Source organism: Cotesia glomerata, linkage group LG3 (assembly GCF_020080835.1).
Source record: "Cotesia glomerata isolate CgM1 linkage group LG3, MPM_Cglom_v2.3, whole genome shotgun sequence".
Lineage (NCBI taxonomy): Eukaryota > Metazoa > Arthropoda > Insecta > Hymenoptera > Braconidae > Cotesia > Cotesia glomerata.
The window spans coordinates 9,561,574-9,575,906 of NC_058160.1; the positions used below are offsets into that span (position 1 = coordinate 9,561,574).

General features: G+C 23.5%; 2 protein-coding genes across 11 annotated transcripts in view; both read left to right on the top strand.

The window, feature by feature from the left end:
* The first annotated feature begins 240 nt into the window (after nt 1-240).
* Nucleotides 241-10,788, top strand: LOC123261841 (ral guanine nucleotide dissociation stimulator). 5 transcript variants are annotated; one of them, XM_044723690.1, is made up of 6 exons: nt 241-356; nt 1,462-1,589; nt 6,484-6,588; nt 6,673-7,111; nt 8,137-8,765; nt 9,766-10,788. In XM_044723690.1, the coding sequence occupies exons 2-6, from the start codon at nt 1,560-1,562 to the stop codon at nt 10,753-10,755; spliced, it is 2,193 nt and encodes a 730-aa protein (XP_044579625.1). In that variant the 5' UTR covers nt 241-356; nt 1,462-1,559; the 3' UTR covers nt 10,756-10,788. The 5 variants fall into 5 exon arrangements, with proteins under 5 accessions (XP_044579625.1, XP_044579624.1, XP_044579626.1 ...); XM_044723689.1 differs by having other exon boundaries at nt 250-835; XM_044723691.1 differs by lacking the exon at nt 241-356 and adding an exon at nt 872-965.
* A 2,408-nt stretch (nt 10,789-13,196) lies between these two features.
* The window catches only part of LOC123261840 (whirlin), a 28,961-nt gene continuing 27,824 nt past the window's right edge, over nt 13,197-14,333 (top strand). For 5 of the 6 annotated variants that reach the window (XM_044723681.1, XM_044723680.1, XM_044723685.1 and 2 more), the window contains exon 1: nt 13,197-13,656. The gene's annotated coding sequence lies outside the window, so the exon portion shown is untranslated. The remainder of the gene's footprint in view (nt 13,657-14,333) is intronic. The other variant, XM_044723684.1, reaches the window with a different exon arrangement.

The following is a 14,333-nucleotide window of genomic DNA, read 5'->3' on the forward strand; positions in this document are numbered from 1 at the left end:
TATAATTATTAACCCTTTTTAGTCGTAAGAGGCGCTGAAATACAAGTTTATATTAATTTGCGCTGCACTAAAGCTGCTTATAATAAATAAGCAAGTGTAAGTGTATTATGATTGTGAAGTTAGCTGACAACTGTCAATTATTTCAATTTTTATAACAATAAATCAATTACAATAAAAACAAAATTAAAAAATTTCTTTTAATTTTCACCTGTGGAATTTTTTATTAATAATTTTATTGTTATAAATATATAAAATAATTTAAAATGTCAGTTAACTATAGTGTCATAAGTGTATTTCAGAACACAAATACACTTCATATATTTTATATGACCTAGATTGTTTAAACCAACAGCCAGGTAATAAAACTAAAAGGAAATAAATACAAATAAATAAAAAACATCATAGAAATGTCTATGTCTAGCTGTGTATGTTGGAAAGTTCCGGTAATAACTTATTATTAAAATTAAATGTTGATAAATTTTTTAAATTTTATTGAGAAGAAATAAAAAAAAGAGAAAGAGGAAAGAGAAAACATATAATAATAAATTTCAAGGATCAGAGTATATTGATTGTTACTCTATACATACCGATCGTTTAGTGAACACAATATTGTACGGATTAAAAATGGTTTGGTAATAACAATAACATCAACAACTTAACTATATACAGTGTACACATTTATAATAACAATAATAATATTATTATTGTTATTGTTATTATTATTATGTAGTTACAAAGTTGTGAGAGAATTATTAATCCCATCAGCACACCATACTTGGAGTGTTAATTAATAAAAGTAAAGGAAAGAAGAGGAAAAAAAGGATTAAATTAAAAAGTGAGTAGAGTGGTAATAAAGTGTAATAAAAAGCCTAGGAGAGTTGAGATTGAGGGTCTATAGTGGTTTGTAGTTTCGAGAGAGAATCAGAGAATGGTTGAGAATGGCGTCGGGCCCCGTATGGATTCCTGTGAATATCTGTGAATCTGTTTGTGTGAATTGTCAAATTTTTGTTTGTACATACTGTACTGATGCTTCTTAGTGCTAGTTTTGGATCTTAATTTTGAATAATATTATTATATATAAAATATAATAACTGTGTGCTTGGATGGATACCGTTAGATTTTATTATTTTTTGTGTTACAATTTTGTGATTTTGAGTTTTTTTTCATTTTTTTTATAAAAATTAATTTAGCGGATATTAAAAGAATTTTTTAAACAAATTTGTTTGTTAAAATTCCATTTTTATGGTGCAATGTAAACATGTAAATATGTCTAAATGTCAGATTGGATGACAGGTGTCTCGTTGAGCACATCAAGCTAGGCTGTGAATTTTTTTTAATTGGATAAGATTCATTAATTTATTATTTTTTTTTTTTTAATTATATGGGCATTAAATATTTTTATTTAAATTGTAGAAAATTTTAAATTAATAATTAATAATATTTTTATAAATAATTTGTTAGTGATCATCAGCTGATGAGAAATGGTCAAGAATTACTCAAGTGTTATTATTCATTAAGAAGAAGGATGATGAAGTACGAATTTATTGTGATTACGGGCTATGACCACTGAAAATGGAGACGATTCTTTGGTAAGTTATCAATTTTTATTTTTATTATTATTATAATTTTAAGTAATTATTTTTTTTTTGGAGTGCTCGAAAAATATTTTTCCGTATATTAATAAAAAATAAAATTATTGATTTTTTATAAAATTAAATTACAACTAATTCAAAATTATTTTACAAATGTGATCGATTGGTTTTTTATTTATTTAGTTATATAAAATTAATTATTTGCATGAGAAAGTTTACGGTGCATTCTAGAACACGACCTAGTTTTTAGTTTCTTGTTAAATATTTTACCCATTATAAAATTACTTACTTTTTCAATTTTTATATTTTTTATTCTTATACTAAATAAATTTAATTAATTAAAAAAAATAATAAATAAATAAAGTAAATCATTATTTTAATACTTCATAGAGAGTAAATTTTATAAAATTAAATAAAATAGAAAAGAAAAAATTTGTCTTCTTGTACACTTTTAATTTTCTACTGGTATACTGTTATAAATAGTATAATTATAAAATTCTCACGTTCGGTGAATGGAATGAAACAATATATGATAATTTACAAACACATAATAATTTTACTGTACTGTACATACTCACACACAAATTTATGATGATTATAAATAAATAAATGTGAGAAAATTGAATTAAGCAAGATACTATTAACATTGTAAAAAATCTATAATTAAAAATTTTAAATGTACTGAACTCAAATATAAAAAAAAATTGAAACAAAAAAAGCAAGAGAGAAAAATTAATAATTTTTTATTTTGATAAATAGTAAAAAAAATTAATTAAATAATTTAATTTGTATTAAATAAAATAAACAGATAGAATAGATATATATATATATATATATATATATATATATATATATATATATATATATATATATATATATATATATATATATTATGAGTAAGGACTAATAATATAAATTAAATAGCGAGTAATATAAAGAAAGTAGTAGGGTCTAAAGTCTAGACTGCTTTTGCTTAATTATGCTTACATTAATACTCATACATACTGTAGAGTCCTCTCGTGCCTACCTACAACACATGTACATTAAATAATACCTATGTACGCATGTTACTCATGCCTCATGCTCTTATGCTGCAGTCAAGTTAAACCAAGTCCAATAATAAAACTCAGTTTACACTTCTACAGTCGTCCACAGCATAAGTAGTAGAGTCGTTTATAAAATTTATAGAGTCCTCAAGGCTCTACATATTTTTTCCCATTTTTCGTTTCGCATTTAATCAAATATAGATAAATGTATAAACAATTAAACGTAACACTCTTTATATTATTATTGTTATTATTCATCACGTAAAATACAGTTATTTTATGAATATTAGATCTTCAAAATTTTACTTTAAAAAGGTAAATTATTTATATTACATTAAATACACATTACATATTTATTATTTACAAATTTTCATTTATTTATTTATTTCTATAAGTAATTATTTTTATAAAAACTATTTTTGTGTCACTAGTGTCAGGGGACTATTGATTTTAATTTATTTTTTATAAAATATTATAATTAAAATTTAAAGTTTAAAAACCCAATAATACTTTAAATAATAATAATAATAATAATTATTATTATTATTATTATTATTATTATTATTATTATTATACATATCAGTACAATCTGTTTGATAATAAAAAAATTAAATGAAATGACTTTGACGTATGAATTGATTTTACATTGAATAAAAACAGTGTCGTAATCCGTGAGTCATTTTTTTTGTAATTAAACATTCAATTTACCTAGTTTTTTTTTCTTTTTATTTTTTTCTAGTTTTACGTATGAGGTAATTAAATTATATTTGCTTGGAGAAAATGTTTGATATTTGTATTTAATAAGAATTGTTATAAACGAAAAGTAATAGGCAATATATATTTACTTAAACAATTTGAAAAATTTATTGTTACATTGAAAGATATGTAATAAAAATTATATTTAAAATGTCAATTAAAAAATATTTGAAAAAATTTTTTTTTAATTTGCACTTCTAATTTTTTTTAAATTTCTATTTGTGGAATTTTTTTATAATTTAATTATTATAAAAATCTAAAAAATATGTTAATTTCAATATTATAATTATATTAATGAATATATTAAGTATGACATTAGCGTAGAAAATTTTTTAATATTTTAACTTTGTTTATTTACGTAAGTGAAATGAGTATATATATGTTTATATATTTACTACACTACACGTGTCCATTCATATTCTAAACCTATTTTTTAATATTCTGTTTTAATTAAATACAAAATATATCAATAATAAATAAATGTTTATCAATTCAAATAAAATTAGAAAATTTTTATAATAATTTTTCAAGGGCATATAAGAATCGATAGATGTTACCTAGCTCAAGCCTTGACAATATGTTTAACTCAATCAATCACTTTTATTTTTTATTATTATGCTTCTATATTTTCTCAATTGATTAATTTAAAAGATCAAACATTTCATTGAATATTTTTCAACTATTACTAACAAATTTATTTATTTTAAGTGATATATATTATTTTTATTATTTCAATAAGTCAAAAATAAATTAATTTCACCTCAAGTTAACTTCTTTCATTTAAAGTATTAAATTTAAAGTGACTGCTGTATAAAATATTTAAAAAAAAATTTTTTTTAATACCTTGTTAAAAATATAGTAATGATTGATAATAATAATATTATTTTATATATAATAGATATATTTATAAATATCTTCATTAATAAAAAAATAAGTAAGTCAGTAAGTCATTGTCAATCATATTAAATTAACATTAATTCAATCATTAACACTCAATTTAATTATTTAAAAATGTCAAATTATTCAGCTATATTACTAATACATTTAATTGTTCATACATTTACATTATTAATCATAAACTGTAATCAAATATATCTAATTAATTATTTTGATAAAGAAGCCGTCAATTTTAATTGAAATTTAGGTCAAAAAAATAAAATAATTATTAGATAAAAAAAAAGACTGAATCAATCGTGGATGGTGTGGTGCGCGCTAGGGGATGATGGACCGAGTCTCTCGCTATCACAAGGGCCTCTTCCACGTCCCTTTTCTATTTCTTCTTCTCCATCTTTTCTCTATCCATCTTATCAGATTACTAAGTTCAATAAAAAGCCGCGTAAACTCGGTCCACTACTATTGTGCGCTTGCATGACTGTTACACGAAAAAATAATGATACTCACAATCAGTGGTGCATTCATCAGGTACAAATTAAATCATCTCATTGTATTTAACAAGTTGCTTAGTTACCTAATGAGTCTTGCTTATTAAATATTATTTTATTATCATTTCTTTTTTAATTTTTATAAAAATTATTTGCTGCATTTAAGTATTGTTGCTTCTATTTGAAAAAATGTAAAAGAAGAAATGAAGAAAAAAGTCAAATGTATTGTATGTTACTTTTCAAATGTAAGGATATATATATATATATATATATATATATATATATATATATATATATATATATATATATATATATATATATATATATATATATATATATGTGTGTGTGTGTATAACTAAAGAACTTGGGAGGGGCCGAAGTGAGCAATTATACGTCACCTGACCGGAAACAACAAGGCTTTATATCCAATGGGATTTACATACACTTATACACTTACTTACATGAAATAGTAACGGGTGAATGCCTTTGTACTTTGTTTGTCTATTATACACATATTTAAAAAAAATTTTTTTTTCTTTTTAACCTTGAGTCATTACTAAATTTAATTAATGTATTTTTTAAATAGTTAAGTAATTAATATTATTCAAAGAATAAGCAAAATTTTGTGGCCAGTGTATTTATATGATAAAATGGGTTTCATGGTTAAATTTGGTATCGTTGGAAAAATCTTGACCTGAAGTAGTACCGTTTTATGGTTTCATATCATTCTTACCAATAGCCAATTTATGATGATAAGTATTTAGGCTGCATTCGAAAATGCTCTATCTCTAGATACATAATTAAGAAATGGCCTTGTATCTTGTGAACTATTGACATTTTTAAAGATATAAGTTCATCCCGATGTTACATTCATCAAGACCTTTCATTTAAGTACCCAAATAATTTTTTCATATATTTATATATATTACATATATGTATACATAAAAAATATATCAAAATGCATGTGGGTACTCAAATGAAAGCTCTTGATGAGTATGACATCGGAATGAGCTTATATCTTTAAAATATATATTATGTATATATGAAAAATATATCAAAATGCATGTGGGTATTCAAATGAAAACTCTTGATGAGTGTAACATCGGGATGAGCTTATATCTTTTAAAACGTCAATAGGTCAATACTTAAGAAAATACAGTGCAATTTAACAAAAGTCATTATTTAATGAAGCAACAATTTTGTTTATTTATAAGGTAAAAGATCCCATTAGTGGCACCTTTAACCCCTATTAGTGGCACTTTTTCTTTCAATGAAAAAATAATTTACTTGGAATAAAAATTAAAAATTTTTTTGATCTAAAGGTCTTAAAGATTAGAAATAATATATTCATTATTGAAATTAATGATTTCATTAATTGAATAAGTACCAAAATCAAAGAAAGTGTCAGTAATTGGGTCCCCGCCACTAATGGGGTCTTTTACCCTAATTCAAGTTTATTTTATATGAAAATTTTTAGCGCTCCAAGCTAGTTTATTTTTATTTTAACAGTAATAATAAAATGAATAAAATTCAGGAGACCTGATAATTTTTTAAAATTTGTATAAAAAATTAATTTTTGTAAAAAAAATTTTTTCAAAATTTTCACTTAAAAATTCTTAAAATAATCTAATTGTTAAAAAATTATAAGATGTCTTTTGATTTAATAAAAAACTAAAAATAAATATTTATTGCTATTAAAATTTACAGCCCACGTGGCGCTTATGGGGCGAGGAAAAATGCGATGGAGTTATTTATACAGTGTACCTGAAAAAAGTAAGATATCATCGTCCAACTCGAAGCATTTCAGCATCAGTAAGTTCTCATACACTAAAAATCAAATTTATAATTAAAATAATTATTAAAATAACAAATAAATAAATTAAATTAAAATTTAAGGATTCAGAGGATGAAATATCGCATTTAGAATGGGAAACAGTGAGAGTAAGGTTTTTAAAAGCCGGCACAGTACAAAAATTAGTTGAAAGTTTAGCTAATGATGACGGAGAATTAGAATCGACGTATATAAATGTATTCTTGGCAACTTACCGTGCATTTACAACTCCAAGAGAAGTTTTAGAATTATTATTATCACGCTATGATGATCTTAATAGTGATGGAGACAAAAGTTTTGGCCAAACAGAGGAACAGCATCGCAAAACATTGATACAGGCATTGCATGTCTGGCTTGATGCGTATCCTGGTGACTGGAATTCTCCACCGAATTATTCACTTCTTAAAAGATTACTGGACTTTACGCATCGGCGGCTGGCTGGGTCTGAACTGGAACTAAAAGCAAGGCATCGTCTTGATAAATTTCAGTGTCAAGATCAAATAGGTAATTTTTATCTATATTATTAAGAGAAAAAGAAAATTTTTGTCTCCAGGATAGTCATATGATAAAATCCGTTTTTTTTACAAAATTCTTGACTTGAACTTGTGCCTTTTCAAGGTTTCATATCATCTTCACCTATAGTCTATTTATTGTGATAAGTATTTAGGCTGCATTCGAAAATGCTCTAGATAGATAATTAAGAAATGACCTTGTATCTTGTGAGCTATTAACATATTTAAAGATATAATCTCATCTCGACATTACACTCATCGAGACCTTTCATTTGAGTATCCACATCAATTTTTCATATATTTATATATATATATATATGAAAAATATATCAAAATGTATGTGGGTACTCAAATGAAAGCTCTTAATGAGTGTAACATCGGGATGAGCTTATATTTTTAAAAACTTCAATATTTAAGAAAGTACAGTGCAATTTAACAAAAGTCATTATTTAATCTATATTATTAAGAGAAATCGGCTTATTTAGTGAAATTTAGTGTCATTGCAAAGGTCTTTATTTAAACTTGTGCCTTTTCAATGTTTCATATTATTCTCACCGATAGTCAATTTATTATGATAAATATTTAGGCTGCATTCGAAAATGCTCTATCTCTAGATAGATAATTTAGAAATGATCTTGTATCTTGTGAAATATTAACATTTTTAAAGATATAAACTCATCCCGATGTTACACTCATCGAGACCTTTCATTTAAGTACCCACATCAATTTTTCATATATTTATATGTATTATATATATATGTATATATGAAAAATATATCAAAATGCATGCGGGTACTCAAATGAAAGCTCTTGATGAGTGTAACATCGGGAAGAGCTTATATCTTTAAAAATGTCAATAGTTAAGAAACTACAGTGCAATTTAACAAATTATTTAATAAAGCAAAATTTTATTTATTTATAGTTCACAAGTCACGGCAGTCACATAGTGATTGCAAGGTTGCTTGTTCAATATTATTGTTAATATTTTTTTTTATAATATTTTGGTTTCTATTACAGATAACTGTTTGGTCTATGATAATGGAAGATTGTCGCTCAATAATTCTACAGATTCATTTACAAGTGACAATTGGTCGGGATATAAGTTCCCGGAAGTTCCGCATCGTCACTTTGCCGAACAATTGACACGTATGGATGCTGATGTATTCAAAAAATTGATAGCACATCAATGTCTAGGAGCCGTATGGTCACGTCGTGATAAATCCCGTAGTCATGATGCTGCAACAGTATTGGCTACTGTTAATCAATTTAATGCCGTATCATTAAGAGTCATATCGACAATACTAATTGATCCAACTATAAAATCACAAGAACGTGCCAGAATAATTGAAACTTGGATAGATATTGCTCAAGAATTGAGAGTTTTGAAAAATTTTAGCAGTTTGAAGGCTATTGTTTCGGGATTACAAAGTAATCCTGTTTATCGATTAGAAAAATGTTGGCAATCTATGCCACGTGATAAACATGAAATTTTTATTGAATTAGAAAGAATTTTTTCTGAAGAAAATAATGCTTGGACTCAAAGAGAATTATTAATTAAAGAAGGTACTGCTAAATTTGCTGATACTGCTGGTAGAAGTGATCGACATTTACAAAAAATATTTCAAAAACAAAATACTCAAGCTGGTGTGAGTATTATTATTATTATTATTATTATTATTATTTATAACAACAAAATTTTTATAATAAGCGAAATTAATGACTTAATTTGATTTATAAAAATTTAATATATATAATATCATAAATAATTAATCAATAAAATTAAAAATTTAATAATAATCCATAAAAAAATTAAAAACTTTAATTTATTATATAAATTTGTATCTTTTACAACAAAAAATATCAAAAATTTTAAAAAACAATAATAACAATTTGTATTTTAAACATTTTATTATTATTATTATTTATATCAAAAAAAATTTTATAAGTGAAATCAATGACTTAATTTGATTTATAAAAATTTAATATATATATGTCATAGGTAATCGGAAAAAATAGACTCGGAAAATAATTTTAAAGTTATGAAAAATCTATATTATTTCATTAAAATTATTGTAAAATAAAAATCATAAGAAATCATATCATAAAAAATTAATCAATAAAATTTTTAATTCAATAATAATCAATAAAAAAATTGAAAATTTTAATTTATCATACAAATTTGTATCTTTTACTATAACAATAACAACAAAAAAAAATTATTAAAAATTTTAAAAACAATAATAATAGTTTTTGTTTTAAACATATTATTATTATTATTATTTTTATTTATAATAACAAAATTTTTATTAAAAGCTAAATGAATGGCTTAATTTGATATATAAAAATTTAATATATATAAAATAAAAAGTTAATCAATAAAATTTAAAATTCCATAATAATCAACAAAAAAATTAAAAATTTTAATTTATTATACAAATTTGTGTCACTAATAATAATAATAATAATAATAATTATAATAATAATAACAATAGAAACATTTTTTTCCATTAAAAAAAAATAATAATTTGTGTTTTTAACATTTTATTATTATTATTATTGTTAATATTTTAATTTAATTAAAAAAAAAATTTTTTTATTACTAAATTGTCTATTATATAATTTTTTTATTTAATTTTTTTTTTACAGAAAATATCATACGGAACAATACCTTATCTTGGAACATTTTTAACTGACTTAACAATGATTGACACAGCAATACCTGATACAATAGCCGAAGGGCTGATAAACTTTGATAAAAGACGAAAAGAATTTGAAGTATTAGCTCGGATACGTTTACTACAGGGTGCAGCAAACGCCTATAACTTTACAAAAGATCCATTATTCGATCGTTGGTTTTATTCAATAATAATAGTTGATGATCGTGAAGCCTACAAGCTAAGTTGTCAAATAGAACCGCCACCAGGCGGTAATACTTTACAAAACCGTAAAAAAAAAACTCATCAGTGTCATCAGGGTCATCGTAAAAATGATTCACTTGCATCAACTTCCAGTTCAAGCTCCTCACAATTTTATTGTGACCTTGATTCACTTCCAAGTTCGCCTCACAATTCACTTGATCGTCGAACATCACCCTCTCAAATGTCTAGCTCGTCTTCCAGTTCGTCATTACCTTCCTTGGACGTTAGTCTAGGCTCTGGAATAGGAAATAGTAATATTAATAGCAATAAGAACGATAGTAATAATAATAATAATTTAGGACAACTTTTAAGTACAACTAATAATGGAAGAAGTAGTACACCAAATTTAATAAGTTTATCGAGTCCAAGTAATTCACATAGTAATACGCCAGATTTTTATATTATTAAAGTAACTATTGAAACGGATAATGTTGAAACTGATGGTGTTATTATGTATAAATCAATAATGCTATCGAATAATGAACGTACACCCCAGGTAATAAGAAATGCAATGTTAAAATTATGTATTGAAGGTAATCCTGATCAATTTACACTTGCCCAAATATTACCAGATCGTGAAATGGTATTACCTAATTCTGCTAATGTATATTATGCTGTTAATACTCAGCATAATCTTAATTTTATTTTAAGACCACGTAAAGATTTAAATGACAGTAAAACTGAGAGTCCAAAGGGTAAATCAAATACTAAAAGATGATAAATAATTATTATTATTATTATCAATTAATAACAATATAATAAATTATCGTGTGTTGGAGATTAATGATCATTTTTAAAAAATATCTAAAAATTAAATTGATCATTTGTTTAATTTTTTTTATTACTAATTAATATTTACAAATGAGTGTTTGTATATGTTTGAGTGATTTTTGGTATTGTAAAATAAGTTGAGAGATTTTATAATTTTTTTTTTATTATTGTCTAAGTGACAAGCTGTTTTTTTCCTCATTTTTTCAGCTTATTGGTTTGTTAATTGATTATTAATTATCGTATTTGTAGATAATAATAAATAAGCTACTCGTCACAATATTGATACACAGTATCGCTCTTGCCGTATTTTTTATTTTGTTTATAAATTATCGGGTTATTTTATCTAATACTGATTTTTGATTCGACGATTATTATTATTTTCATTAAAATATTAATTATACATTTATAATTGCATAAAATTTATTAATGTAAAAAAAAATAAACATAATAACAACGGCAGCTACATACACGTAATATTTATTTTTTTTTTGTTAATAAATATTTGAAAATGATAATTTCAATTTTTAATTTTTTTTTAATTTTTAAAATTTTAAAATTATTAACTAACATTTTATTTATTGTGAATAGCTGTACGTATTTAATACAATTATTATTGATTGATTATAGAGTTATAAAGCATATTATTAATTGTAATAGTTGTTTAAAAAAAAAAACATCGCCTAATTAGCCGTTTGATTTATTTCTAATTTATATAACTTATATAACTCAGTGTAAACGAATGTAACGAATTCTGTGATAATACGAGTATCTCTAGAAAGAAAAATAAATATTATTATTATATTATTTGGTTTTTAAAAATTTTCTATTTAATTAAATTAAAAGAAAAAAATAAAAATTATTAAAATTTGATTACTTATTTTTATTTTACTTGAAAAAAATCCAATTGCAAATAATAAGATCCTTAAATAAAATAATACTGGTTATCTGACAAATTTATGACATTAAAGTTAGTAATCACTTTATCATTTTTTAATTTTTTTTAATAAAAATTATTTTTAAAAAATTTTGACTATTAAAAGAAAACAATTTATTATTTATTAAATAATTGAACTTTAATAATCAAAAACAATGATCGATAGTATAAATTATCCATTATTCAATTACTCAGCACCCTATAACTCTTAGATGAGTGGACTTCCGGTTTTAAAACCAGCATATCCGGCACGCAAACCTGTTGATTTAATGTCTCAAACCTTTTAACTATTATTCTAGTGATTAAGTTTTGTGATTACTTTCTTAATATTAATTTATTATTAAGATAAAAGTCCTTAAAAAATAATTTTAATTATTGCTATAATATATGAAAATTAATTTAGGATTTATTTAATAATTTTAAGAATTTTATAACAAATAAATTACTGCGAAAAAAAATTTACATGTAGAAATTAAAAAAAAAATAAAAATGTTATTTTTTAAAAATAATTTTTGATTTTTTTGAATAAAAAAAAAATATTTTTAAAAAATTGCACTTAAAATTTTTCAAATTTTTTCTTTTAATTTTTTTCAACAAAAAAATAAAAATTTTCTAATGGCTGATTTAATTTTCAAAAAAAAGTATGAAAATAAATTTAGCAGATATTTGATAATTTTAAGAATTTGTTTAATTAACAAATTATAGCAAACAAAATTGACATGTAGAAATTAAAAAAAATAAAAAATGAAATTTTTTGGAATAAATTTTTTTGTTAAATAAAAATGAAAATTAAATTAGCCAACATTTAAAAATTTTGATAATATATTTTAGTGAAAAATAATTTTTAAAAAATGAAAACAAAAATTTTCACATGTAGAATATTTTAAAAATTATCCGTGGAATTTTTTAAAAATAGTTTTTTACTTCTAATTTTTAATTAAAGAAAAAAATCAAAAATTTTTGTGTTGGCTTACTTAATTTTCATTAAATAAAATTAAAAAATTGTCGTGACTATTAATAATGAAAATTAAAGTAGCAGATATTTGTTAATTTTTTAAGAAATAAATGACTGCAAAAAAATTGGAAAAAAATAAATTGAAATTTAGAAATTTTAATAAATTAAAAATGCAGTTTTAAAAAAATAATTTTTCGGAACAAATTTTTGAGTTAAAAAAAATTAAAAAATAGTCAAGCGATTGCTAACTTAATTATTTATGATATAAAAATAAAAATAACTACTTACAATATAAATATCTTCTCATTTTAATTTGACATTTCGTAAAACAAGTGATAAAAAATACATACTGGTCAGACTTGTCAGAAAAGTCCTGCTAGTAACTTTCTAGTAACATGTGACTGAATTAAAGTTTTAAAAAATTCCGCCAGGTGGCAGAACTGTCAGTTTTAAAGCTTCGATGTTGAAACACACACACACACACACACAAAAGTAAATACTTACACTCCTAAGTGGCTAGGGTGAAATTTCAGCCAATCAGATTGCTCCTACCGCCATACGGTTGTATTCTTGTTTGTTATTATTATTAGTAACACAGTGCATAACGTAAAGCTCGGAACTCTAGGACTAGACTCGCGATTCGCGACTTTGACAGTTCAGCCAGTACAGCACTAGTGAGCAAGTTTACACCACTAGAGCTAATTAAAATAATAATAATAAACCTAAAACGATGAACGACGAGCTACCACGACGAGGCTCTGCACAGGGTACTAAGTTGCATTAACATTAGTAGTCAGTTGTCAGCTTACGTTACTTGACGTAAATTAAAGACCGGCCTGTGAGGCTGCGATGCGCTTCATTAATTTTAATAATTCCCTTCTACGCTCGCGTGTCGCGACGTTTGTTAAATTAATAACGAACGGAGGACGTGAATTTATTTATCTGCAATCATGAGAGATGTAAGTTAATAATTATTATTACAATAGTATCAAGAAATATTTTTTTTTTCAATTGACACATTGAAAAAAATATATTTTTATTCAATAATAAGGTTAAATAATAACTGCACCCTCGACATAATTTTTCTGCAATACTAACATCGCGTGTCTTCACACACTTGCTTGAATTCTTGACTTTTATTTAAATATTATTATTATTGTAATTATTGTTGTCGTTGCTGCTTATTTATTTTTTTTCTTTCGTGATTATAATTGTTAAGTTGTTTACTTTTGAATAAATTATTTTTAAAAAATCTCTAAAATAGATAATACAGTGTTTAAATAATAATTTTCTACTTATTGATTTTTTTTTTTACGTTAAGAGCGGTTGATAGTTGATTTTCAAACGTGTTTTTCTCATGTATGTGATAAAATTTAGAAAAAAAACGCTTCGCTCTTCGATAGATAATTTAATTATCTATCGAAGAGCGAAGCGCTTTTTTGGAAAATTTTCATTTATTTATGCATAAAATGCGTTTTAAGATTCCATTTGTTGTACAAGTATGATAGAGATACTTTCGTTTGTCCAATAGAGGGCGAGAGAGAGAAAAAATGTAAACCTTTCTTTTAAGATAGTGAGGAATAAATATGAAATATAATAATAAGTTTATCGTTCGATTGATGACCACGAAAAGTGT